The sequence below is a fragment of the Puntigrus tetrazona genome, chromosome 7, assembly GCF_018831695.1.
Source record: "Puntigrus tetrazona isolate hp1 chromosome 7, ASM1883169v1, whole genome shotgun sequence".
Taxonomy (NCBI): Eukaryota; Metazoa; Chordata; class Actinopteri; order Cypriniformes; family Cyprinidae; genus Puntigrus; species Puntigrus tetrazona.
In genome coordinates, this window is record NC_056705.1 from 20128897 (window position 1) to 20156757 (window position 27861).

General features: G+C 40.1%; 4 protein-coding genes across 12 annotated transcripts in view; all 4 read left to right on the plus strand.

Moving 5' to 3' along the window:
• Positions 1 to 5816, plus strand: part of plekhg4 (pleckstrin homology domain containing, family G (with RhoGef domain) member 4) — a 74649-nt gene extending 68833 nt beyond the window's left edge. For 3 of the 4 annotated variants that reach the window (XM_043245192.1, XM_043245195.1, XM_043245194.1), the window contains exons 15-24: positions 407 to 656; positions 1352 to 1441; positions 1617 to 1841; positions 1934 to 2104; positions 2330 to 2510; positions 3031 to 3147; positions 3236 to 3484; positions 3573 to 3769; positions 4742 to 4800; positions 4920 to 5816. In XM_043245192.1, coding sequence (XP_043101127.1) covers positions 407 to 656; positions 1352 to 1441; positions 1617 to 1841; positions 1934 to 2104; positions 2330 to 2510; positions 3031 to 3147; positions 3236 to 3484; positions 3573 to 3769; positions 4742 to 4780 — 1519 coding nt within the window. In that variant the 3' untranslated portion in view covers positions 4781 to 4800; positions 4920 to 5816. The remainder of the gene's footprint in view (positions 1 to 406; positions 657 to 1351; positions 1442 to 1616; positions 1842 to 1933; positions 2105 to 2329; positions 2511 to 3030; positions 3148 to 3235; positions 3485 to 3572; positions 3770 to 4741; positions 4801 to 4919) is intronic. The other variant, XM_043245193.1, reaches the window with a different exon arrangement.
• A 4615-nt stretch (positions 5817 to 10431) lies between these two features.
• Positions 10432 to 11930, plus strand: si:dkey-148a17.5 (uncharacterized protein LOC100535037 homolog). The gene has a single exon (XM_043245881.1). The coding sequence runs from the start codon at positions 10512 to 10514 to the stop codon at positions 11559 to 11561; it is 1050 nt and encodes a 349-aa protein (XP_043101816.1). The 5' UTR covers positions 10432 to 10511; the 3' UTR covers positions 11562 to 11930.
• Positions 11931 to 12199: 269 nt separating this feature from the next.
• si:dkey-148a17.6 (uncharacterized protein LOC108190685 homolog) lies at positions 12200 to 14325 on the plus strand. The gene has a single exon (XM_043245882.1). The coding sequence runs from the start codon at positions 12320 to 12322 to the stop codon at positions 13388 to 13390; it is 1071 nt and encodes a 356-aa protein (XP_043101817.1). The 5' UTR covers positions 12200 to 12319; the 3' UTR covers positions 13391 to 14325.
• A 1255-nt stretch (positions 14326 to 15580) lies between these two features.
• Positions 15581 to 27861, plus strand: part of esrp2 (epithelial splicing regulatory protein 2) — a 16947-nt gene continuing 4666 nt past the window's right edge. For 2 of the 6 annotated variants that reach the window (XR_006251423.1, XM_043245077.1), the window contains exons 1-14: positions 15746 to 16048; positions 16575 to 16703; positions 22105 to 22218; positions 22585 to 22699; positions 22828 to 22923; positions 23033 to 23087; positions 23169 to 23279; positions 23547 to 23679; positions 23988 to 24030; positions 24477 to 24778; positions 25356 to 25592; positions 25680 to 25878; positions 26398 to 26596; positions 27616 to 27799. Coding sequence is in view for 5 of the 6 variants with exons in the window: in XM_043245077.1 (XP_043101012.1) it covers positions 15917 to 16048; positions 16575 to 16703; positions 22105 to 22218; positions 22585 to 22699; positions 22828 to 22923; positions 23033 to 23087; positions 23169 to 23279; positions 23547 to 23679; positions 23988 to 24030; positions 24477 to 24778; positions 25356 to 25592; positions 25680 to 25878; positions 26398 to 26596; positions 27616 to 27799 (2049 nt within the window). In the remaining variant the exon portion in view is untranslated. The other 4 variants (XM_043245073.1, XM_043245074.1, XM_043245075.1 and 1 more) reach the window with 4 other exon arrangements.

A 27861-nucleotide genomic window follows, 5' to 3' on the forward strand; every position in this document is an offset into this window, starting at 1 on the left:
TTAACATCTTGGCTTTATGAAGGCGAAGTCTTCAACTTTGTGTTTTAAAACAACAGAGTTTAAAAAGAATGGGAACTGTCACAGTGAGCCATCTAATCAGAGTTAGAGATTATGGACTCTCACAACTGAATGGCTTGAGTGTTTCAGGGAGAAAGCATATGACATCCTGAGACGTGTGAAAACACCAGTCTTTTATGGTTACAGTCTGACAAAGCTGTGCCCAAATACACTGCAGTCACACACTTTTGACCTTTTACACTGTCCAGTCAAATTAAAAAACACCAAAATTAAAGTCTTAAAAAAATAATAAATAGAAACATGTCTTATCGGCGTTAAAAATTATTGTTTTAGTGACAAAGTATGCATTTAAAGTATGTTAATTGTCCATTCTCTCTCTGTCTTTTAGTAAACTACGACACATCGTAGATGAGATGGTAACAACAGAGCGGGAGTATGTGCGTTCTCTGCGGTACATCATTGATAACTATTTCCCCGAGATGGAGCGTGCTGACCTGCCACAGGACCTGCGGGGAAAGCGCAGCGTCATCTTTGGAAACCTAGAGAAGCTGGTGGACTTCCACAGCCAATATTTCCTGAAAGAACTTGAGAGCTGCTGCAATCACCCACTGCGCGTCAGCCACTGTTTCCTACGACATGTAAGAGTCCCTTCAGTGTTAGTCTTAGTCTCACAGTAACTAGCACATGTTGAACTGCATGACTTCAGATCTGTTTTTTAGTTCAATTCAACAGCCTATTAATTTTCTTGTATTTTCTGGACCCTTCTAATATTTTCAGTTCTAATAGAGATCCCACATAAATGTCACAAATTAAATCACATTTTCATTGGAGATGAAACAAAGGAACTTAAACTGTCAGTGCTCATCTGTTCCCAGTCCATGACTGACTCATTCTTGACCCAGCAAACCATCTAAAACCATCCAGAAAAGTACTTTTTCTGTGTTTACTCTTTCTTTTCCTTTCACCCTCTATGAATATGAGAATCGAACTGAGCCACAATTCTGAGGTCTTTAAAAGAGTGCAAGACCACTAGCCTATATTTGCTTTATTTTCTCTGTTGTTGTGGTCAATCATAGTGCTGGCTCAATTAAAGAGCCCTAATTTACGACAGCTTCACACTCCATATGAACCTGAAAAGTCCTTATAAAACAATTTATTCCAAAACCAAAAAAAATCTTTCCAAACAAAACTCAACCTGGAAACGATTTGGGAAAATGCTCCCTCCCTCTATTTCCGGATCAACAAAATAATTATTCTTCAGAACACAAGTGTGGAAAGGTGGATGATAACAATTAAAATATTTCTTTTGTGTGTTTTTTCCATATAAACATAGCAAGACCAGTTCAGTCTGTATGCTTTATACAGCAAGAACAAGCCAAAGTCAGACACACTGCTGGCCAGCCATGGAAACTGCTTCTTTAGGGTGAGTAATGTCAATGCTACACTATAAACCACCTTTAATTAGCTTTTAGTTAGTGTTTTTCAGTAAAATCCCACAGCACTTTTAATTTGGGTGTAGAGCTTATTCCACAGATGCTGCTCAAAGCATTTTCATCTCACCTCATGAACCTAACCTGAAAAAATCTCTCCTGTTTCAGCATAAGCAGCTGGAGTTGGGGGATAAGATGGACCTGGCCTCATACCTGCTGAAGCCCATCCAGCGCATGAGTAAGTACGCCCTGCTGCTAAAAGATCTGATCAAAGAAGTGAGCGAAGTCCAGGAGCAGGAGCTAATGTACCTACGCGCCGCCGCCGAGATGGTCAAATTTCAGCTTCGCCACGGCAACGATCTGCTCGCTATGGACGCTATCAGAGATTGTGATGTAAGTGGATACACACGCCACTTCACATTTGAGAAATAGGAAAGCAAAGATCTTCTACATTTTACAATTTCATATTTATTTCACGTTTCCAGGTGAATTTAAAAGAGCAGGGCCAGTTGGTCCGGCAAGATGAGTTCACAATTTGGTATGGCAGGAAGAAGTGCCAAAGACACGTGTTCCTGTTTGAGGACCTAGTGCTGTTCAGCAAACCCAAACGCATTGAGGGTGGCTTAGATGTTTACATATACAAACACTCTTTTAAGGTAAGCATCAAAAGGACATCTGACGTTTACAGGGACAGGAAACATCTCTAGAAAAACACTGTACTTGTACTAGTACACTCACATTCTTGTCTTATGTTAATATCTGGTTTTAAGATCTGAGCATCAGTTTGGTCTCCTATAAGCTGGAATAATAACAAGATGCAATGAGCCCTCAATAATGATTGAGATTATATATCTATGCCATTTTCTTTTTCTTTTTTTTAGACGGCTGATGTGGGTATGACAGAGACGTCGGGTGAGAACGCTTTGAGGTTTGAGGTCTGGTTCAGGAGGAGAACTTCAAAGAACCAGACCTACATTCTCCAAGCCAGCACTGCAGAGATCAAGCATGCCTGGACCTGTGACATTGCACGGATACTATGGCAGCAGGCCACGAGAAATAAAGGTGGGGAAAAAAACACTGAAGTGATTAAGCTTTAATAAGTTGTTTGAATTAGTTTTGTTCAGCATGCTGAATGTGAGAGGATAATTACAGATAATATTTCCTGTCACACACCATCTTAGCATAAAGATTTTTTTAACACTTCATCTGTATGTGCCTCAGGCAAATAGGAAGCTATTTAAAACACTTTCAAGTCACACCAGTATTGTATTTCTACAGTTTGATATGAGTGTGAGAAAGTATGTAAATTCAGTGCTTTGTTCAACTTGTATTTGCATATATTTACTCAATACCTAAGAAAATACTTTTTATACTTTATATGTGCATCCTGCAAATAAATGAATCAAATTGTTAAACCTAATGAACAGTTATTGGAATGTGATCTATATAATTACTGATGTCAGATTATTTATGATATTATCATGCTTAGTATTAACGCAATATCAGTATTTCATTTTTTAAATGTCAAAGCAACTTCTGATATATGGCAGCATTTTAAACATGTTTCTCTGTGTGTATGCAGAAATTCGAATGCAGGAGATGGTCTCTATGGGGGTGGGCAATAAACCCTTTCTGGACATTAAACCCAGTGATGCTGCTATCAACGACAGAGCCATTGACTACATTATGAAAGGCAGAGGTGAGCCTGTTAAACATGGCGGACATATCAGACTAAAAATAAGCAGCAAATGAGTCAGCGGCTCGATTTGACTCTCTTCCGTTAACAGGGGCCAGGACGAGAGCCTCCATTGCCGTCTCACTTTTTGACCACTCAAACCCATTCAAACGAACTGCAGTAAACGCTCCCGCTAATGGCCCCCCGGTGTCCGGTGGCCCCTCCTCGTCCACGCTACTGGGGCCATTGAATCTGCATATGTACAGCAGCCAAAGCCTGTTGGCGGGGGAGAGACCTCTCATCAGCCCCTGCATCGAGGAAGACGAGCTGGAGCACGAGACCAGCAGTCAGCCGTCTATGAGTATGTATCATTAACACATTTGAAAGTGTTACACGTTTCCGCTGAAACCATATATAACAGGATGTTGATCTTTGACTTGTGTTTGCAGCTACAGAGAGTTCGGGTTCGTCGTCTCACTGTCTGTCGGGTAGTGGCTCGAGCGGGTCAGACAGCGGATGCGTGTCCAGTCACCTTCCAGAAGCTTTGTCCGAGGAGCCCAGCTCACCCTGCGACTCCTCCTGTTACTCCTCCATCACCTCTCCCACCCAGGAGAAACCCTGCTACAACAGCCAGTACATCTCAGCGGTTAGTATAGCATGCGTCTGTTTTAGATGGCTGCTATTTTGATTTTGGCCGATATTTGATCTTCAGGCTCCTGCCATCATCAAATGACCTATTAGCGTCAGCGAGGCTACATCCACATTCATCAGGATGAATATGAAAACGCATATTTTGGCCATGAGATTGCATTTTATCCAGCAAAAGTTGCGATTTTTCAAAATGCATTTCCAAGTGGATGTTTAATCTATTGTTTTGCTGGCGTTGACTGCTGTTCACTACAGTGATGTTCTTTAAGATCAAATTTTGTATGATCTTTGCATCGCATTACTTCAAAACTTTTTTACTCACAATTGCTGCCCTGCTGCAAATGGTGGAGTCTCAGACCACATAAAATGATTCACCAGTGAGTTCTAGGATATTTAACTGCTAAAATAATAGTGACAGAAGAATAGCATGAAAACTTTGTCTGTCTCAGATTTTTGGGGTTACTTCACCCCAAAATTACAAATTTGTCATTAATCATTTACCCCTGTGTTCCAATCCTTTGTTCATCTTAGGAACACAATTTAAAATATTTTGGATGAAAACCGAGAGGCTTGAGACTGTCCCAGTGACTGCCAAACATTTTCCACTGTCAAGGTGCACAAAAGTATGAAAAACGTCTGCCAGCAGTGCTTCAACTGTAACGTTACGAAGCGACACGAGCCTCCCGGGTTTTCAACCAAAAAATCTTAACTTGTGTTCCGAAGACGAACAATGCTTCACAGCATTTGAAAGGACAACATTTTCATTTTGGGCTGGAGTAACCCTTTACAACAGAAACACCATTTTCAAATATATCCAGATAATGTGGACGTAGCCTGATGCAGAAACGTGTCATAACACCCATGCTTACGCCAGCACTAATAAACACATTACACTGATCACCTGATGATTAAATTAGAGCCTCCCCTTTAACCTGTGATAACACCTGTGCCCATTTCCTTCTCGTCACAGGGGGAAGCTCAGGTGATTGGTCCCTCTACTATAGTGTGAGCTCAGTAATCACTGCTGCAGTAAGTCTGGCTTCCGCTCCACAGCTATATGCATTAAAACTCATCCTCAGCTCAGATATTATTCATGCTTAAACTGGTGCTTGTATTTAATGCATGTCATTCTGTCTTCTTTCCCTTAGGTTTAAGACCTGTCTGCTGAAGAGGAGTGCAGAGCTAGTATTTATTGTTCCCACTGAGTGCCAGCAAATCTCATCCAGAGTTTAAAAAAGCGCTCAAAATAGCACTGTTTCTCTTTTTAAGCCACTTTTAGCTCCAATAGCTTTTATATAATTTTAAAAATGATCTATAAAACTGAATAAATATTCTTGTATTTATCTCCTTTTCAAATGTTAAGATACAGTAGTGTTCTCAGCTGTATTATTAACTGTAAATAACGTAGTAGTGTACAATACACTTCTGAACTGTCGCGGTTATTCAGTTCCCACTCTTTTTGTTGTTGTTGCCCACTTTGCTGCAGACTTCAGCTGGTTTGATTTAGAAAACGAATGCCTAAATTTCTAAGCATCAGCACACTAAAAGGTGTTGTTGTAGAGTTTCTGTTCTTTCTAGAGTTTCCATAGTTTGTGGACCTGTAGTCAGTCGATATGCTTTGTGATGGCTAGCCTGATCCAGAATCAGAGCATCAGTTCAAATCATACGAGCGACCTCCCGGCACTGCTGCCTGTTTGGAGATGGTGAGAGTTTCATTTTAGTTCTCCCGTTTACACGATTAAATATAACATAATACAACATGTAAATTGTAAATAGTTGCACCAGTGGTGCTTTGAGGACGTAGCGTTTAGGAAGTAATGTTTATACATGTATTAACCAGTCAACATGAGAATCACTCAAGTGCCATTCTTTGTTGCCAACCCAAATTGGAAGTGTATATACAAAAGATAACGATAATAATAAAAAAAAAGCGTTGCAAGTTCCACTTCAAGCTGAAGCATGAGTATGTACTCAAGTGTTTTATTTTTCCATCTTAACAAGTTCACACAAAAGTAATAAACACCGGATTGCTTTGTACCGATAAAGGAAGTGTGTTTTATTTATCGTCTTTAATCATGTATGATTGGCATAAAGTAGAAACGCATATCCCGCGAAGCCCGCAGGCTGGTATTCGATTTCCTCACACTGACTGAGCTAAGAAACAGATTCATTGTTACTAATGTTTTTTGAGCCTCGGGGCACAAGCAGTGTTTAGTTTAAATGCACATTCAAATACATGTAAACAGGCATGGTGAGAAATAATGCTCCGTTCAGTTGCTGTACCGTTTTAGCCTGAGGAACATTGTCATCAATAGCTTATTCACACTAACTTTTGTTTGTGGAAAGCAACTGTTGTTCGTTGGCCACGCTTTTATTACATATATAAGCAGTAATGAGTTTAAACTAACTAGTGAATCAGTTAATACTGTGCCTTTGCCTTTGAAACTAGTTGCCTCTAATCACATTTTCTGTTTGCTGCTTTATTTCTCTACGTAAATTGATGCACAGTGGCGTGGTTTGGGAGGAAGGTGAAAATACTTGAATGATCGCCCATTAATCAATTTAATCTTAATCTAAAAACAGATCTGGGTGGGGCTCCGTTGAATACATCTTTGTTCTTTTAAAGCCTGGCCTGAAGGAAATTTGCTATAATCCCTTGAGTCCATTTTGGTGGAGTCAAGTATCCCCCCATCAGGAAAGCAAGGCATCCACGAGGCCACATCTGGACAAGGAGATACTAAGTTAAGTTGTTTAGCATGTGGGGAATGCCACAGAATTTTCCAGCGCTCTTCGTTTTGTCCACACACGGATGGAAACCGCAAAGTCGAGAGTGGAACGGAACTCAATGAGGCAGAATTGGCTGAATCATTCACAGCGTGAGAGAGTACGATGAGCTCCAGCGAGGCTGCATGGGCTTCTGCAGTGCTGCCCTGCTTTATTGATCTGTTTTACCAAGAACGTTTTGCACGATCAATCTTTAATAATATTAGGGCCGATATTTGAAAGGGGTAAAAAGCTGAAATATGAGCAATGGGAACATACGGAGTCATATAAAATCTAAAACACATGTTTCTATACAGTCATAAAATTAATGAATGTCCACCTATAGATATTCATAAAATAGAATCTTATTCTTAACTCAAAATTTACACAGAGCCAAAATTTTAGTTAATCAAATCTTAATTTTAATTGTGTGCCAGTTATGAATGCTGTGTGATATTTATTATACTTTTTCCTTAGCATGTAGAAAGAAAAAAATGAACACCTGATCAAACTGTCCCACAAATCAGCCAGCAGGGGGCGCGCTGCCGTGAACACCACAGCTTTCTGTCTCACCTGTTTCTTATATATTCTCCGACACACTGAGAACTTAAATCATAAAACAGATACATATCCTAAACTGGATGGTCACATGATTGTGTCATTAATTACATTTACGTTGTATTTAGCGAACGTTTTCTTCCAAAGAGACTAACAAATGAGGACAATATCTGCAATCAAAACCAACAAAAAGAGCAATGATATGTGTGATGACAAACCTCGGTTAGCCCAGTGCAGTACTTTAGAGCACGTATTTTTATAATTATAGAAAACAAGCAGATACAATAGAAATACCACAGATAACATTATTCTTAGGGGGTCATTTTTTAATCAATAAATAGAAAACGAATAGAGTCTTAGAGGATTTTTGGTCACACTTTATATTAGGTGGTCATAACTACTTATTATGTACTGTGTAAAAAACGGGTAAAAATACGGGTAATGTTAGGGACAGGTTTGGTGGTTTTAATTAATTAAAAATGTAGTTAAATATAGGTACAGTGTAAAAACAGATATATACACAATAAGTGCTTTGTCCCAAGTGATTAGGCTACCTAATATAAAGTGGCACTGTATTTTTATTTTTTAAATAAGAAAACAAGAAGATAGGGTAGAGTGAGTGCAGGTTTTAGAGGGTCAAGTGTTGATTGACGAGATGTGTTTAGGTGTGTAAGTCAGAGAATCTTACACTGAAGAATTCTGTTACTGTCATTAAATGATTTTTTTAAGGACATTAAAAATACCATGTTACGTGAGTGTCATATCACGATGAGTACAGAAAACAACATACCATAATCCCATTCGTTTATACCATTACTGTACCGTTGTGTCACCCCAAAGCTTATCCCAGTGCTTTTTGTCTAGGTTTCTGTTCAAGTCTCTGCTGGTCTGTGCTGCTGGAATGAGAGCTCTTCTGTCATGCTGACGCTGTGCTGAGTGATTGTCCCGGGCCCTCTGGGCTCCCTGGCGTCTGCATTATAGCTCCCTTTGCTTTCTCACACAGGTGTCATAATTTGTCTCTTTGCATTGTTAATGGTGTGTGTCGTTGAGCTGTCTTAGACCTGCTTGTATCCAGGCTCTGCTGGTGTCCACTCATCATCTGTCTGTTGATGGAGATGGCGTTCATCAGTACCGCGGCCAGCAGACTCTTCATGTCTGCTAATCTCCTGCAGAGTATTCATCACGGGGGCTATTTCTCTAATGTAACTGGAGCGACATGACTGCTGTTGCATCTCAGGCACTGGTGGATGAGCGGCTCCGCTGGGCCAAGTGGTTGATAGAGTTACTGGCTGCTGTTAGATATGAGAAGAAGTTTCCGGGTGATGCTCGGGACGACTCGTCTGACCGCATCTCTTTCAGCTGCCAGCGTCTATTCACTCTTATAGCATGTGTTAGTAGATGGACAACCAACATATGCTGTTGCTCTGAGTGTGTGCTGGAGGTCTCGGTGGAGAGGAGACCCTCTCTAACGAAATGACATTAATCCTGTGTTAAAAAAATATGTTTTTAATCATACATTTTACCTGTGACTGTGTAGGTGTTCGTGGAGTCACTGAAACATTGTGAAGCATCTGGAGAGACTCATTCCTTTATTTACATCTTCATTTAAACGCTCGATTTTTAACTAAACCGTGGTAAGCAAAGCAAATCAACCAGCCAGCAACAAACAATGCTCAATATCTAAACCTCTGTCCATCACCCTTAATTAAAGAACGAAAGAAAGCAGGGAAAAAGTAGTATACCACACACATATAACGTACAAAGACTGGGTGAAATACTGCTACTAGTGCTGAGTGCGGTACCAGGTGCCAGAGCTCTTATGCATTGCTTTAATATGTAAAATGTCCTTGCAAGAAGGTGGAATCATCTGTCCCTGATGTTGTCTATGTTGCTATCAGGGAAAGACAAAAACAATCTATAGTTTCTGCGCTAACCTCACACATATCACCCACTGTTGGTTTAAACTCTCATTTAGCCCTCACATTTGCACGGAATGTATGCATGCTTTCATGAATGTCTAAAACCCATCAGTCAAATGCACGCATTTATGATATGCCTATATAAGGTCAAATGTACGGTTTGGACGAACCCGCAACTTTCCACAGAAGAAAGAAAAGTATGTGTATGTATGAAGTGTGACCAGCAGATGGCGCTACTGTCACATTGACCTGGGCTCAGACTCTTCATGTCTTCATGACTCTTCAGACTCATTCGCTTCATGTGTCTGGTGACAGATGTCTTCTCTTTTACACGGAGATCTCCTTGACGTCTTTAATCATCAGATCATCACCCCTTAAACATATTATATATACATCACATGAAAATAATAATATACTGTTTGTAATTAAGTAGACTTAATGAACATAGGATAACCTTAATAAACAATGACTGAATATTTAAGATTTTATTCCATATTTATAAAGCGTGTTTAGTTTAGAAGGTCGTTTATAAATCTATTATTATTTATCCCTTCACTATGTAAATTATAGTCCAATGCAAAAGGTGTTGTCACGATCTACTACTTCACTGCGGGAATGCAACATTAATACAACTTTTTAGTACATGAATCAAATAATTCATATTAGTATTTGTGATATGTTAAGGGAAGACACAACAGGCACTGGTACGTTTTGATAAAGGTTTGCTTACATTAGACATCTTCTTTCTGACTGGTGTTTATTTTTATTACACTTTATTAGCCGCTTTGCAGATTTTGATTACAATATCTTTAAAGGCGATTTGACGTCTGTATTTACATCAGCATGACTTATTTTTCAGAGTGATCCGCTATACATCTATAAGACGTCTTTAAGATGTTTATTATAATTTAGGATGTATGTGAAACTGAAAGACGTCTGTCAGATGTTAGTAGACATGCTTTCCAAATCAAAACCATTGAACCCATCCTTATAAGACAATAACAATGGTTAATAGTTTTATTATTTGTAGTAGTAATAGTATATCATGTAAATCATATTTATAGGCTACACAGAAATTTCTAGTGTCACCTCAGTCGGTGGTTATCATATGACAGTGACTCATTTCCAGTTAATTGACTTGTCTTATTGTTAAACCTTTATTTAACCTTAAGTCAGTTGAGAACTGATTCATATTTACAACAACTTGTGTAACATCACCCTCTGGATTACCTTTTTTTGCCATTTGTTTTCATTTCAGGTAAAAAGAAAGCCATGGATTCCCACTCTTTTTGTTTACTGTTACCTTTTACATTCAGTTTCAGTTTTAGAAAAAATTGCAAAAATACAACTCAGTAATGAAATGACTATAGGCTACTATGTGAGCATGTGATTTGTCTCCACCTTTTTCTGTCAATGAATAACACACAGTGTAAGTTTTGCTTTGTAAGCCATAAGCATAAGGAACTGAAAAGAAGAGTTTCGATCAGAGCTCAGACAAAAATGAACAGCTCCTATAGTGACAATGATTCATCACCAGACAGCTGGTCGTCTGCAGGGAACATCGTAGCCTGCGTGATCCTGGGGGTGTGTTTTCTGGTGGGCACACCTGGCAACCTGCTGGTGGTGTGGACCATCTTGAAGCACGTCAAGCAGCGGTCACATACGGTGCTGCTCATCCTCCACCTTGCGGTCGCCGATCTTCTGGTGCTGGTCACTCTGCCGCTGTGGATCTACTCGCTGGCCCGTTCCTGGGTGTTTGGAGAGGCCGCCTGCAAAGCCATGGTGTACATCATCAATGCCTGCATGTACAGCAGCGTCTTCATCATCACCGTCATGAGCGTGGAGCGCTTCCTGGCTGTCAGATACCCCTTAAAGATGCTGCGCTGGCAAAACAGGATGTCCATGTCTGGAATACTGGGAGGGACCTGGATTCTGTCATTTATTTTGGGGATTCCAGTAATCTTAACCCAATATGTTGATGAAGGTAACAATGACGAAGGAGTGAAACATTGCTTCTCCCGGGAGTACAACTCTGTGTCCTTTGAAGTGTTTTGTATGTGTTTAGAGACTTTGCTTGGCTTTGTTATTCCGTTTCTCACACTTGCTCTCTGCTACTGTCAGGTTGCTGTACAGCTCAGAAAGGTGCGCTTTAGGACCAAAAAAACAGCCTTCCTCATTTGTGGAGTGGTCGTGGCCTTCATTTTGTGTTGGTTACCCCACCACATTCTCAATGTAGTAGAGATAGTGGTTCTTCTAGTAGGAGAGCCAGATCAACGGTCTGAGATCACAAATAGTGTTGTATTCATTTCTGGAGCTCTGGCATTTATCAGTAGCTCAATAAACCCTGTGCTGTATGCATTTGCTTCTAAAAACTTCAATGGAAGTCTGAAGAAGTCTGGGATAGTCAAGCTGTTTCAGGAATTAACAACACAAACACAGCAAGGCTTCTTACAGGATTCAGGACTGCAAGAAGGAATGATCCTGGAAGAGCCCAGCTGCGGTGAACAAGAGAAATCTCACAGATGTCTGAGTAACTGTTGGACTTATTAGAAATGTTGATATAGTTCTTAACGGTCAACTTTATTTAAATGGCATAATATTTCTTTTTCTTGTTTTTAATTTGTTTAAATGCCACAATATTCTTGTTTGTTAATAGTCAGAAAAGTTTAAATGCCACAATATTCTTTTTTTTATCATTAAAAGCATTGAAATTTAATTTTTTTTTTTTTTTGTGATCGGAAATTGATGAGGATATCAATAACACTTGTTTAAATGCCACAATATCTCAAACATTTATGATCCAAGTTGTTTAAAACGCCATAATAGTTGATTTTTTGTATTTTGTATTTTTTGTTAAATGTCATAATACTTGAAAATGGGTTGAAAATGCATTAGAAGAATAAATCCATAAATAAAGTTTTTACATTTTTTAGATCTTTAAATTTATATTTCTGCTCCGTCATTTCATATCTGAAGGGCCTTAAAAACATGGGATTTTGTGCTACATACTGTGTGATAGTTTATTCAGGCCATGTAGTCACAGAAATTCATGGCTATAAACACAAACCGTCATTACTTCCACTTTTTACTGAAGTCTATCTGAATTCACAGTTGCACAGCTCCTCCCATGCTCCTGTAGACTTTCTGGTTGTCTTTCTCACATATGGTCACTTCAGATGTTTTTCTTTTCTGTGCCTGAGAGTTCTGTTTTTCTCAGTTTCCACAAAAGGGAAGTGAGTTTTGCTGAGGCAGGTTTTCTAGCTCAGTAGTTAGATGCACAGCAGACTTGAGTGGACAGAGAGGGAATCATGAATGCTACAGCTTCTTTTCAGGAGGATGAGGAGACGGAGCTGGGCTTAGCGGGGGCCTGCGTGATCCTGGGGGTGTGTTTTCTGGTGGGCACACCTGGCAACCTGCTGGTGGTGTGGACCATCTTGAAGCATGTCAAGCAGCGGTCACATACGGTGCTGCTCATCCTCCACCTTGCGGTCGCCGATCTTCTGGTGCTGGTCACTCTTCCGCTGTGGATCTACTCGCTGGCCCGTTCCTGGGTGTTTGGAGAGGCCGCCTGCAAAGCCATGGTGTACATCATCAATGCCTGCATGTACAGCAGCGTCTTCATCATCACCGTCATGAGCGTGGAGCGCTTCCTGGCTGTCAGATACCCCTTCGCCTCGATCGGCTGGAAGAAGAGACAAGCACTGAACAAGGTACTTCTAATTATATGGATGGCTTCATTCCTCCTCAGCATTCCCATCATTGAAACTCAAACTTTGGGAGACGTTCACGGACAAAATCAATGTCTGTTCAGGGAGTATGAGAGTGATGCCAAGGAAGCCGTGTTTCTCACTTTAGAGTCTCTTATAGGCTTTGTCATCCCTTTCTTCACTCTTTTGGTCTGTTACGGCTGCCTCTTTAGTCGCATAGTGCAGATGAACTTCAAGTCCAAGCGCAAGTCGACGGGTCTCATCTGCGGTGTGGTGGTGATGTTCGGTCTCTGCTGGATTCCTTATCATGTGGGGAACTTTCTTTCGCTCATCTCGCTCGCCGTCAAGCATTCGAACCCCGTCGTGGCGGAAAGTTTGGAGGAAGCCTGCACCACAATGACCATTATAGCAGGAGCCCTGGCGTTCATCAGTAGCTCGGTCAATCCAGTGCTTTACGTGTTTGCTGCGCGTACCTTCCGCAGCTCGCTCCGGGAAACTGGAATACAGAAGCTCTTCCAGCACATGTCCAGCGCAGTGTTGGGTGAAGGGAATAAAGAGTTGTCATTTGTGTCAAAAAGACAGAGTTCGCACACCACCAACTCACAGTGCCTCATGGACTCGAAAGCGCCTGTAGATACGACTATGGAATCGTGCATCAGTACCTCAGACTGACTCTGTAAGAAGATTTAAACCCAGAAACTTTTATTTCTTCAAAAAAAAAGTGCTTGACATTTTTTACGCCATTTGTATTTTAGAATTGCATTCATTTTATGAAATATGTTTTTGTGCCTTGTTCTTTGTGTTCTGAGTATATTTTAATACTCACTGAGATGTTATTTTAAATTGCAGCTGCATGTTATACCATGAAACCACTTTTATATTTGGTTTATAACTCAAATTCCTTTATAGCGATTATTTCTGTCTATTGACAATCTAATTCCCATGGTATCTGTAAACATCCTATTTTAGTCTTGCATCTTCTGTGCCTTATGATTTCAACAGCTTCCTTTTCCTTGCAACGTGTGTTTTTGTGATTCTTGTAACAGAGTGAAAGAGGAAGTGGGCATTAAACGGAACAAAGATCGTCTGGAAGAAGATTCCATGAAATGTCATTCCTTTCTATTTAAAATTTAACAGTCTATTACATTATTATTGATCTTTATTTTGTTATTTCTTGGAACATTTAACAAATGATTTAACATACTGTCTAAAGCAGAGGAAAAACTTTCTTTTTTTGTGAAAGCTTTTTTTTTTTTTGATACTTCTCAGTAATGTATCTTTACTGTCTGAATTAAAAAGCCTGGAATACGTTACACAACATTTGTATGACTTTTTGCCCTGTTCAGCACTCTGGGTTAGTCAGCTCTAGTCAAAGTCAGAGCAAGTCTGCAGATTTTGGTCATTCTGAGTTTGCACGTATTCCACAGATAATTGCGCAGTGTATGATAAGCACAGACTCTGAAGTTTTTTTTTTTTTTTTTACATACAGCCCATGTTTGATATTGTGAACTGATTTATAAACACATCGTTTCCTTAGCAACAAGGCTTATGTTTTTATGTGGGTTTGCTGTCTTCAATACAACTAATAAAAGTCTAGTAGTGTGTTATCTTCGGTTATTTAGTGTATAATGTCCAATTGTTCATTTTGACCATTTACAAAGGTGACAAGTGTATAATGGCCAGTGTCTGTTCAGATGTGAAACGTCATGTATTCCAGAGTGGTGACATGACGTTTCTCATGTTGAGAATCAGATGACCATTGCTCAGGAGAGAAGGAGAGAGGTGCTTGACTGAATCTGGAAGAGGACGTGGAATCGTCACCTATGTTTGACACACAGTGGAATAGCGAGAGAACGGCAGACAAACAGTCTCTGTCTGGCTTTTTGTCCAATTTCAGTACTGACATACACCCAGGCACACAAGGACACTGAATCATGGGAGGAAAACTCAGATCTCAGTGCAGTTGTCTTTATAGGACACATGTATGGACATGTAAAGACAAGCTTTGGCTCCTAAATTATTTATAGAATTAATTTATTTTTTATTTATTATCTTTTCAGCAGTGGCCAAACAATTGCATTGTCACGTTAATTCCGTTTTAAAGACCTGAACCTGTTACTTATCATTGTAATTTATAATTTTCTTTTCTTTTTGTTTTTAAAAGAGCTGAACGGAATAAACACTCAAAAGCATTACATTTTGAATGGGGAAACAGTTTGGCTAAATTAAGAAAAACAGAAAGTTAAATCACGGCAACGATTCATTTTAAGAATATCTAGTCAGACTAGTAGCAAGGTGCAATGAGTAAGAGCAGCCCGTGATTGTCGCATGAAATAAGAGAAGTGTGATTGGTGGTTTAACGTGTCAGTCAAAGTTCACAACAGCATAAACAACTACAGAATAAACTATCACACAGTATGTAGCACAAGTAATGCCGATAATCTAAAACGTGCGATCTAATCTAAAACTGCGTGATTATATGTTTGTGAAGTGGCAGAAACGAGTATTTGCCCGGTTTTTGTTTTTCCAGTTTATGGAAGGGCACTGGTCACGTCTAAAACGAAACTTTTATTCGACCTTTTATTAGGAGAGCTCATACGAGTGGCTTTTAAACACAGGTCTATTTCAACGTTTATTTCTTTCAACACACGTGCGTCTTTTAACGTAGATAAAAACGTATATATTAAAAGGTAACAGCGCGTCAGGACAAATTAATTCTTATCTTCTCTCCTACTTCCTAGCGCAAAATGAACCAATCAGAACGGGTTACACGGGTGCCGTGGCAATACGCCCCGCCCTCACCTTTACAAACCAGCCAATCGACGCGCTCCCCCGGGAGATTGACTCCAAACAGGAGGCCGAGCCAAAGCCAGGTAACCAAGAAAAAACGAGACAGCGAGAAAAGCCTTGAGGGCTTGTTATGGGGTTAGCGTGAGACGAACCAGGACTTTTTTCTGCCTTCTTTACCAGTCAAACCAGTAACTCTGGATAGAGAGCACACAAGTACTGCGACAGGTAGAGTCTCGAGCCGCACTCTCTCTCGTGTCCTTCTCCTGGAGTAATCTTCTGTCCTTCCTCGTGTACTTCAATTGAATTTCCATTTCTTTTGTTTGCTTCTCTTGGAGAAAGGTGAACCCTCGTGTTACTGTTTTATTTGATCTTTGCTCTTAATTGTAGTTTTTACCCTTGTGGTCCCTGATGGCTTCGCACAGTGATACTCTGGTGGTGTTCTTTGGGGCAACAGCTGGTGCAAATGGGGGTAAACTGGGGTCGGATGAAAGGGAATTAATTCTCTTGGTGTGGCAAATTGTGGATCTACATGAGAATAAGGTACGGACCTTTTGACCCTGTGGTAAGGTCTCCTAACTTTAAACTACCCACCTAGTAATGTGCTAGTGTTAGAAACCACCTTGACAGCTGACATTCACCAACAAGGTGCGCTTTCAGAAAGCTACACGCGCTACGTTGTAACTCGCATTACCAGCGACGGCTGTTTTGTTTGATGATCGGTCTGACAGCTCGATTCGTGCTTTTCTAAAGTGGCCTTTTCAAGCCACGAGAGACGAAAGCGTGCCTTGTTCGGTGCGTGTCATCGCCTGTAGGTCAGTAACCCTGCCGTGTCTGCTTTGCATTCACACAAACACACTGCACACTGAGATATCATCATCACCGTCATCGCCGTAGCGACTCGGTGTCAAACCCAGTGAGCTGCCTACCTAGACAGCACAGGCGCGTGGAGAGCACTGAACGTTGCGTCGGTGTTCTCGACGGCCAGGTGTGTGACAGGGCGCGCCGATGAGAAACCCCGCTGGAGTGGCATTGCGAGGCCGGTTGAAAGAAATGATGTTGTTAACAGGTGGGCAAGCTGCAGCGGACTCTGGTACAGCCGGATAGCGTGGATCTGTCGGAGCAGTGCAAGGAAGAAACCGGGATCGCTGCGGAGGAGCTGTGCAAGGCCGAGCCCCTGGAGAGCGTCCTGCAGCAGGTGAGAGACCATGTGTTCGGTTTGAAATAATTGATTCATCTTTATTAGTGATAATAAAGTTTCGTATAAAGCATTGCCTCACATCATTTTAGTATGTGGCGGCATAAGGTCCAAGTGATAGCATTTGGATGATTTTTAGGTGGCTTGCTGTGTGTGTGTGTGTGTGTGTGTGTGTGTGTGTGTGTGTGTGGGGGTTGGTTTGGGTGTGGGAAGGAAGACAGGCAGGCACAGACTCTCTGCTCTAGGGGAGAGTGCAGGTCTAGTCTTGTTTTGGACTGATGTGTTGAGCAGACATCTGGAAGACGGAATGTTTACCTGAGAGCGGGGCGTACATGTCAACGGGCGAGGGATACAGACGCACAAGGACGAACGGAGTTGTAGACAGGGGGATTAAACGCACCGAGCCTGTTTTCATTTTCTGCTGCCACCCAGGCTCATTCATCAAGAGATGTATAGTTTCGGGTGGCTCCTGAGTTTAGCGGGTTTGTTTTGCCAAAAGGCGGTTGTCGCCAAACGTGTTTCTCGAGCATGACGCAGAGAAAATTTGTTTGTACTCGGTAGACCTGTTCCCACCCCCCACTGTTTCATAATGGACACCCTCTCATTACTGTCCCACAGAAAGGTATTTAGAGCTCAGGGACTAAGCTTGTTTGTGGGACTAGAAGTTTGTTGGAACTGATGTAGTTCATTTACAAAAGTACAAAAGGAAATCATTAAACAATGATTGGTCTCGTTTAACGTATTTATTTTCTCACTATTTCTTCTTTTTCTTTTTTTTGCATGCCTTTTGTAGCATTCAGGTGGTGGCATGTTATCTTGATTCAGTTGTAGCCTATCCCCAGGGGGCTCTGTAAATATTAACTAGTGAAATCAATTTCACCCTGCCTAGCTTTCAGATAGATAGATAGAAAGACAAGCACTATCAAACCATTGGTTCATTTCGGTTCAGTTCCTTTTCTCATTGTTTTAAATGAAATGCACCCACTTCCATCAGGTGCTGTTAAAAACTAGGAGTGATGAGATCAAAAATAACGTATAATCATTTAATAACATAATCGCAATATAGTTATATTTATTTATTGTTTAATAAGAACAAAAATCTAATTATAAACAATAGGATGGGAAAAGGAAAGATACTAATAACATAAGTTTTAACAGTAGCACATTCAAATAAACAACCGAATTATGAGATTTAAAATAAAACTACACACTGCACTCTGTGAACTAAATGCCATCATTATCATTATTATTAAAGCTATAAATTCGATCACCACCTTGATCTTTTGAAGCAGTTCTGTGTGAATAAATTTAGATACCATGATGTAGCAGAACCTCTAAACGCTGTATTTTGTCACCACAATATTTATGGTTATGCTGCCGAGCCCTATAAGGAGCAGTGAAGGGTTTGGGGATGGGTTCAGAGACTCTCACACAGGACTTTGACCTGTTGTCTTCCGTGAAAGATTCATTCAAGATCAATTCCCTCCATATGGCATCTATTTTACACCATTTGTTTTTTTTGTTTTTTTTTAATTAAAAAAATCATCCTCACCGGTGTGTCTAAGTAACTGGTGTTTTGGAGGGTTAAGGGTATTGAGCGTATTGAGATACAGTATCCAAAATGAAAAGCAAAAAAAAAAAAGTTATAGCTGCTGGCACTCACCGGGTGAGTCGCTTCGGCTTTGCACCTGCTTTTAGACGCTTCTTAGACTCTGTGGGAATGGTGTGGCGCTAAAACATCTGTGTGTATTTGTGATGGAGTAAAATTGTTCTTGTGAGATAATGAGTGTGTTTGTGGACAAAAGTGATCTTGGGTGTGTGTTTGAGAAACTGTGTGTTATTCTGTGAGCTCGCTGAGAAAGCATAGAAGGCTGGCAGGAGCGTGTCAGTACCTGTGTGTGTGTGTGTGTGTGGATGATGAGTAGAGAGCTTTTTACCTACACCCTGTCAAAGTGCAGGGAGGGTTCTGGGACAAGGATGAATGATGAGTTGATCCATTCTTTCATTCAGCCTCAAAGACTTCCCTTCAGTGAAGTGGTGATTTCTATAAATGAATTGGGTGGATTTTGTGTCTCCATGTTTTTTTTTTAAAAGCATTGCATAAAGTGACTACAGAATAGATTAATCAAAACCGGTTGTATGTGGCTGTTGGTTAAACATCCTGGTAGTTTAGCTGGCACATCCTGTTACCTTATCTGACGACACTCCCACTTTACTACATCCTGAAAAGACGGGTTGAGATCTGCTCAAAAGTAAGCATCACTATTTTGGAGGGCAGGTAGGGCGTTAGTTTCCTTACCAGCATTTGGTGCATTTTCATTAAGTTTTACCTCATTATCATTAAAGTGGAGTCTGGGGGGAAAGAAAAACTGTTTTCAGGGTTGAAATGTTTCTTGGGCACCAAAACATCATATTAGAATGATGTCTTCATTCAAAATCATAAAAAAAACATATTGACCCTAAACTTTTGAACAGCGATATTAGGAAGATTTCTGCTTGCAGCTGTTTGGTTTACAAAAGCAGTTTTAGATTCACAGGTTTTAAAATGAACGGTAAAAGCTTGGCACCTGGGGATCTTAAGTGTCCTCCATAAGTGCACTAATGGCTTTAAGGAGCAATCTTTCATAGAGGAATTCTGCTGCTCAGTGCTCACATGAAGAATGACCCTACAGATAGCACCCCTTTCCTTCAAGAGAGCAAAAACTGGAATCGAGCTTTTTTTTTGTACATGCGCACACAGAGCAAACATGGCTCAACAGGACACACTGATTGATTGTCATGCCAAAGATCAAATTTCTCTCAATGTCACTGACAGCTTGGCAGAGGAGAATGTGAAACTGAAACTCAGCTCAGGTTTAGCTACCATGTGCTGTATGCAAATGATTTATGTCAATGTTGGACTGGTTATTTGACTTATTCATTTTGATTAAGGTAAAAATAGGCCAAATTTTCTCCTTTTTCCAGCCAGTGAAGTGTTACTCTTCATATCTAGCTCTTTTCTGGAGTTTGATCTCCCCTCTCTAATCGTGTGTGTGTGTGTGTGTGTGTGTGTGTGTGTGTGTGTGTGTGTGTGTGTGTGTGTGTGTGTGTGTGTGTGTGTGTGTGTGTGTGTGTGTGTGTGTGTGTGTGTGTGTGTGTGTGTGTGTGTGTGTGTGTGTGTGTGTGTGTGTGTGTGTGTGTGTGTGTGTGTGTGTGTGTGTGTGTAGGCACAAGGTGTGTCCATATATTTTAGCAGAACGTTTGTAAAGCAGAAACTTAGTTTGCCCTTAATTATTGAAGTTGTTAATGTTGTTTGGACACACACTATACAACTGCACACATACACCAGCTCCAAGCGCTAAGTGCGTGCATTATTTTGTTTGTGTGTGTGTTATGAATGTGACTGTGTACAATTTAAGTCTTCCTTGAGATTACTTAAAATGAAATGTTAAGCTCTTGAAGTATACTTGTCAGGTATTTACGAAAGTCCTTTTAAGACCTTAATGATAGAAGCAGAAGCCTCATATATGCATGTGGTATGAAGACGGACAGGTTATGTGGAAAAACAACACGGCACTGTTCAAGACCATGATGGGAATCTCTGAATGAGTTGCAGTTCTGCCTTTTAATTGTTTTCAGTGCTTTGAGAGCTACTTTATTTAACGAATCCTCCAATTCCCAGTTTGTAGATCAGGTTATGTATGTTGTACTTAATCTTTTGTTAACCACTTTATATCATGGTACCGGTTACTTTTAATTGCTCTGGGTAAATGCAACGTATGCTTGTTATCAGTGCTGACTCAAATTATATGAAAATTAGGTCATAAAGAGGCTCTGTTCTTTTCATACTCTAGCTAAAGTCTTACAAACAGTAACTGCTCATCCCTGCTCTGTTGTAGTTTACTGAAGATTGACTTAAATTGTAGAAATGTCATGTTTGATTCATCACATTCAGTCAGTGGTCAAACAATGTTTCTGCCAATGTTTCTGGATCTGTGCTTGCATTAGTTTAATTAGTTTGAATAAAGAAAAAAAAATATTACTGTAGGTGGTACACGGTAAGTTTTACATCATGAGTCATTTTAATATAATTTTTTTTTTGCTGAAAATGTAGCATGTTTACCTTATTTATATCCGTTAATTTTATATCCATTTTTTTCCTTAGTGCAGTCTAATCAATAAAATATATAATATTTTTATTTGTCAGTGTATGTTTATTTAGAATATACATTGTTGAACAAATCAAACAATGTTTTTCTATTGGAAATTATTACTAAGAAATATCTAGAAAAAATGGTTTTACAATTGTTAAAAATGGAAAACACAACTAATAAAACTTTTTTTTTTTATGTAAATAAAATTGAATGATTGGTGTAGGCTTTTTTTTTTCCCAATAACAACAGCCCTTAGTTGACTTAGAAGACACATCTTTGCATTTCTCATACTCTGGTGTGAATAACATAAAGCATTCAAATCCGTTGTGTCATAGTCGGTGGTTAGCCTGTACTGCTGTTGACTGATGCAGAGATGGATGAGTTTACTAAACATCTGTAATGGTTCAATAAAGACGTCTTGTTTGTGCTAAACAGCAGTGAATGTGGGAGCCCCTATAGCTGGGCGTGAGCAGGTGGTGTGTTTTCAGAGCAGGACAAACGCTCTTCATTTGTTTTGTCATCTATCTCTCTGGTCACGTGAAATACATCTATCTGAAAGGACTGCCACGGCCGTGGCTCACTTCCTGTATTTCACCAAACCAGTCTTACAAGTTGCTTAATCTACAAAACAAGCATAAGCATGTGCATGCACCCGGAGCAGCATGTGCACATATTACAACATAATTTGGCTGTCCTCTGTGCTGACCTTGACACTGTACACTTTTTTTTTTTTTCTTTTTTTGATTAAAATACATTTTAATACATTTTTAAGTCTGTGTGATGATTAACAAGGAAATATTAATACATAATAAACCAGTAATAACTTTATTTGAAGCTGTCATACCTCTTTTGAGGTTTAATTTTTGACATCTTTGACATTTGACATTTTTGACTTCAGTACTGTTGTTTTAAGCTTTCTATTAAATTAAAAATTTAAATCTTTTGAAACTTGAAATGTCTTTACTGTCACTTTTTAATAAATTTAACATATTGCTGAATAGAAGTATTTATTATTATTATTATTATTATTATTATTATTATTATATTTCTAAAGAAAAAATCTTACTGACCCCAAACTCGTGAATGGGCTAGCTATAAAGGGAAATGAATCTAATGCATACACCTGCATCTAATGTTGGGTGTTTTTGATTAGAAATAGTTTCTCTCTCTCTCTCTCTCTCTCTCTCTCTCTCTCTCTCTCTCTCTCTCTCTCTCTCTCTCTCTCTCTTTTTTAAATTTTTTTATACGGTTTCTATTTCTGTCTCTAGTTTCATCAGTCTGTGTCAGCTGAACTGAAGTCTCTGGGCAGAAGCTCCTACACACTGTGTGTGGACGGACCACTGCTTATCCGACAGGTGCTGCACCCGGAGGCATCCAAAAAGGTAACGCGCTCTTTCCGAAGTCCAATTACATTTGTTATCTTTGAGTATTTTGATTTAATCCACCTTTAACTAAGGCTATTTAAACTGGAAAGGAAAAGCCTAGGGGCGTGTGTGTATTCTTCTGACACTTCTGAATTAGCTGTCAGTTTGTGGTATAATCTGTTTAGCAGCAACATGTTATAATCTTCACAGGAATGCTGTGCTCCTCCATAGCACATTAAAGTGCCCTCAGTCTGTTCTCTACCTTTTTCTTTTTTTCTTTTTTTTTTCCACCCTTGTTTGATCTGCTCTGCCCTTCCCTCAGGCTCCTTCTAGACATCATTTCTAATGTGCATCTCTCTCATTTGCGACCATGTTTTGTTGCAGAATCTAGTCCTGCCAGAGTGCTTCTACACGTTTGTGGACTTGAAGAAAGAGTTTCACGAATGTTGCCCAAACGCAGGCCCTGTGAAAGATCTCACTCTGACTTCCATGCTGGACTGTATCCTTTTTTTTTTTTTTTTTTTTTTTTTTTTTTTTTTTTTAAACTAACTGGTTTATGTATTTTGGTGGGAATATATGCATTCATGTGTGCCTATGTCCTGTATGATGCCTTGACATTATTGTCAGATGTGTGTATTCCAGCAGCGGTGGAGCAGGAGGCCGGACTGAGGGAGGTGAAGAACATGGTTATGCTAATTCTACATCTCCTGGTTGAGCCTTATAGTAAGTCACTCATAGTGGATACGATAACTCCTTACAGATTTAGCTTTTGATATGCACAACTGCTCACGTGATCTCAAAATAACTAAACTTTTTTTTTTTTCCAATGTAGATCACAAATTCTCCAATTTTGAGACCGTAAACTACAAGTTTGAATCTGGAGCGTGGTATGTAGTCATGTCACACTGGCCTTTTCAATGTCTAAAGCACTGACTGTTACCTGTGTTACATGTGTGCTTGACTTCCAGCAGTAAGACAGAAGCTGTGGACAGCGAGACAGTCATCAGAGCACGTGGGTTGCCATGGCAGTCGTCTGATCAGGACATCGCTCGCTTCTTCAAGGGCCTCAACATTGCCAAGTGAGATTACAGCTCAGCGTAACACTGAAAGGCACACTCACAATGACATGGTGCACGCACTCAGAAAAAACCCTTAAGTACACATTAGCAGTGTAATGCAAAACTCGGTAAGACTTTGAAGGCAAATCCAGCCAAATGTCAAATCTGGACTTTTACTAGTGGAAACGTAGCTCTACGTGGAGTGTCTAAACTGATTTCTTAGTGTATACTAAATGTGCTGTATCTCTGACTTAGTTTGATTTGTGTTTGTGTGTGTGTTTGTGTCAGAGGTGGGGTTGCACTGTGTTTAAATGCTCAGGGCAGGAGGAACGGAGAAGCTCTGGTACGCTTCATAAACTCTGAGCACAGAGACATGGCACTGGATCGACATAAACACCACATGGGCAACAGATACATTGAAGTGAGTTCAACTCCTCAAGGCAACCAAACTATCATTTATTCTATCATCGTTCATCTCAAAAATACATTTAAGACAGTTCAGATTTTTTTTTTTTTCTGTTTAGTATGTTGCTTCTAAAGAAAACGCATCTCTGAATATATTCTTATTAAAGTATTGCCATTAAAAATGTTAAAATCTGTACAAAAAAATGTCATCAGTAATTAACAAATCAACCATCTTGACCCATACCTAATTTACATAATGTGAATAATACAGTTTTGATCAAAGGCATGCTGCCCACTCTTATGACAGTTTATATTGTATTTCAGGTTTATAAAGCAACTGGGGAGGAATTTCTAAAGATTGCAGGAGGTGAGACATTTGCATGAAGTCTTCATTTGTAATACGAGCAGATACTTTCCATTTGTAGAGTAAATCTCCATCCGCTATTGCCAGGTGTGTGTGTGTGTGTGTGTGTGTGTGTGTCACTCATTTTTCCTCCCTCTCTGGGAATGAAAGCCTCTTTGTGAGTCTCTTCCCCTTGCTGACTCATGCCGGGCAGGTAGAGGGGGAAACTTTATTCCCCTTCCCTCCTACCCCCAGCTTTGGCCAGGCCACAGAGAAAGAGTCTTTCCCTCAGGGAGGAAGATGGGTCAGCAGCCTCTGAAAAGCCTCACACACAGCAGGTGTAAAAGAACAGCGACCTGCCCAAGATATCATTTCAGTGCGTGTGGATGTGTCTGCTGAACAGTGTCTAGTCTTTCTGACATTCTTACCACTCGCCATTTTTAAACGTGAAATTACTCCTCTTTTGACAGGCACGTCCAACGAGGTAGCTCAGTTTCTTTCGAAGGAGAACCAAGTGATAATTCGAATGCGTGGGCTTCCGTTCACTGCTAGTCCTCAGGATGTTCTGGGCTTCCTGGGCCCGGACAGCCCAGTGACGGATGGGACGGAGGGACTTCTGTTTGTGAAGTACCCGGACGGACGTCCCACAGGCGACGCGTTTGTTCTCTTTGCCTGTGAGGAATATGCCCAGAATGCCCTGAAGAAGCACAAACAGATCCTGGGCAAGAGATATATCGAGCTTTTCCGCAGTACTGCAGCTGAAGTCCAGCAGGTACAGATGAATTGTATTTAACCCTCAGAGGCCCAAGCACTGCTATTGATGTGGGTTTTTTCCCACTCTTTTGCTTGTCTTTAGGAAGCAGTTTAAAATTTTGTTTTGCTACTGGGAATATGGCAAAATTGAAAAAATTATGAATTTCAACCAATAAGGATGACCCTAAATATCTCAAAATATGTTCAAACTGTAATAAATATTCTTATTAAAGCATACACATTAATTATAATTAGGGATGGACGATATATATTGATATATTCATGTGCATCTCTTCAGTAAAACCGATTCTTTGATTAGCGATAAATCTCCAACTGTTTTCAAATAGAGCACAGTTAATACACAAGCTACGCAATATCAGGTTCAGTTTCAGGGTTATAAATTGGGTTAGCTTGTCAGTGATCCACGGTCTTGAAAGTAAAGTATTACCTAATATAATAAAGATAGGTGAAAATGTTTTATTTAATTGCTTTTAACAAATATTGGGTCTGTGGTTTAATCGGAGCAAAAAAAGCTTGATTTTACTTTTTATGTGAAACCAGTTTCATTTTCTTGATCTTTTGTGTCTTCAAACCAGGTTTTGAATCGCTACATGTCCACTCCATTGATCTCCACACTTCCTCCTCCTCCGCCTCCGATGGTGTCTGTGCCCGTGTTGGCCACGCCACCCTTCATCACCACCGGCAGTACGCGAGACTGCATCAGGCTGAGAGGTTTGCCGTACACCGCCGCCATCGAGGACATCCTGGAGTTCATGGGAGAACACACCATTGATATCAAACCACACGGAGTGCACATGGTCCTTAATCAACAGGTGAGAAAAGAACTCCGCAAAAAGAGAAACGTCAGTTATTTCTGGAATGATCCTGTGACCCATCTTTTTTTCTGTTCATTTTTGTAGGGTCGGCCGTCTGGTGATGCCTTCATTCAGATGAAGTCCGCTGACCGAGCGTTCATGGTGGCTCAGAAGTGCCACAAGAAGATGATGAAGGACCGTTATGTGGAGGTGTTCCAGTGCTCCACTGAGGAGATGAGCTTTGTGCTTATGGGGGGAACGCTTAACCGCAGCGGCCTCTCACCGCCTCCTTGCAAACTGCCCTGTAAGAGACTGTCTGGTACTTCTAAGGAGCTTTTTTTTTTTTTTTTTTTAAATGCCAGATGCTTGTTGAAAGCCACATAAGATAAACTGCGCTGTTAATTTGGGTTAGCATTTAGCGTGAGCCAGCAGCTGTAATCGGTTCCTGTTCGAGAGATGCTGATCTGTGTGCAGCCTTCCAGTCCAGCTTATCTACAAGAAAGTGGTGCGATCTGTCACAGATCTAAAGGTGCAACAGTTTGGCATTTTAGAAAGAGCAAGCCCGTAGCGGCACTAAAGGAAGGCCTGTTTACTCTGTGATTTGATCTGGTTGTTTGACCTTGGCCTGAAAATAGGGCGTATGTGCTCGCGCATCAGAGAAGACAGTAGTTGTCCCTATGCCAGCTAAGCTAAGTGTACATGACAGTCACACACTCCTGCAAGGTCAGCTGGTCAGTGTTTGTGGGGGGAAGAGAGAGAGATTTAGCATGCCCACATTGTGAAAATTTCTTTTTAATAAAGCACTTTGCCATGTCTTTCTCAGGTCTTTCACCACCAACGTACGCTGCATTTCCTGCAACTCCAGCTATGCTTCCCACTGAGGCAGCGTTGTATCAGCCCCCCCTGCTGGCCACTCCAAGAACTCCTCAGGCCCCAGCACATAACCCTGCACCTGCTTTAGCCTACTACTCTCCACAGCTTTACATGAATATGAACATGAGCTACACCGCGTACTACCCCAGGTACGGGTCTGCATAGATGGTCCAAATTGACTCGTGTGTTGTGATTAGCTGAATACCTTGATCGTTTGATGGAAATTATTCTTTAAGTAGGAAAACTTAACTAACTTAAAGGTTGTGAGTCAAAAGCGCCAGATAGTTAGAATGGCCCCAGGTGCTCCCAGGTTCAGGAAATTGTCCTCTGTTAATGCGCTAAACACACTGTAATATTTATATATCTCTTTGGTTTTGAGACTTTACAGATTTTCTTTATGAACCAAGAGCTTGTAACACTATAAAGAGATGGATAAAAGGGGCCATGCGATTTTTTTTTTTTTTTTTTTTTTTTTTTTTTTTTTTTTATTTCAAACGAATACCATTATTCTGAAGTTTGTTCATGAAAAATCCCCAAAATATCAATAATTTCATAAACGTTTTTTGAGCAACCAATCAGTATTATAGAATAATTTCAAGGATCATGTGGCACTGAAGACTGGACAATTGACTACTGAAAATTCAGCTTTGCCATCACACAAATAAAATGCTTGTTAAAATAGATAAAAATAGCAAATATATTTTAAATTGTAATTAATTTTACAATATTCCTTTTTTTTTTTTTTTTTTTTTCAATTCTCATGCCACCATTTTAATCTTTTGGTGACCATGAGTTCTTTCAAAACATTTTTAGATTTACAAAAATTTGAATAAATGTTTACTTGTAATGTAAATCTAATTGAAACGGACAGCACGTTTAAAATAAGGTGTCCTTTGTAAATATTAGTTAATGTATTAATTAACATGAATAAAAAATGAAAACTACATTTATCACACTCTTTATATATTTATAATGTTAGGTAATAAACATACAGTTGGTAATTGCATGCAAAAAAAAAGTTGACATAATATTTGTATGTGTATATGTATGTATAATAAACAAGTAAAAGTTAATGTATTAATTGAACAATTCAAAATAATGTTTTCTATTATGGAAAACACACACTCATCGTCAAACTCATGTCGTCTCTCTCTCTCTCTCTGACTAGTCCACCGGTCTCTCCGTCCACGGTGAGTTATTTTGCGGCCCCGCCGGGTTCAGTAGCAGCAGCTGTGGCTGCCCAGCCGGCCCCTGCCATCCTCCCCCCTCAGCCCGGGGCACTGGTGCGAATGCAGGGTCTGCCGTACAACGCCGGGGTCAAAGACATCCTCAGCTTCTTTCAGGGATATCAGGTGACTCCTCGTTTCACTACCCGCTCACTCATTCATTCATTCAGGTTCTCAAGTTCAAAAAC

Bases quoted from the DNA above. Each gene is read 5' to 3' on its own strand.
- si:dkey-148a17.5 (XM_043245881.1), top strand. From the start codon at position 10,512: ATGAACAGCTCCTATAGTGACAATGATTCATCACCAGACAGCTGGTCG.
- si:dkey-148a17.6 (XM_043245882.1), top strand. From the start codon at position 12,320: ATGAATGCTACAGCTTCTTTTCAGGAGGATGAGGAGACGGAGCTGGGC.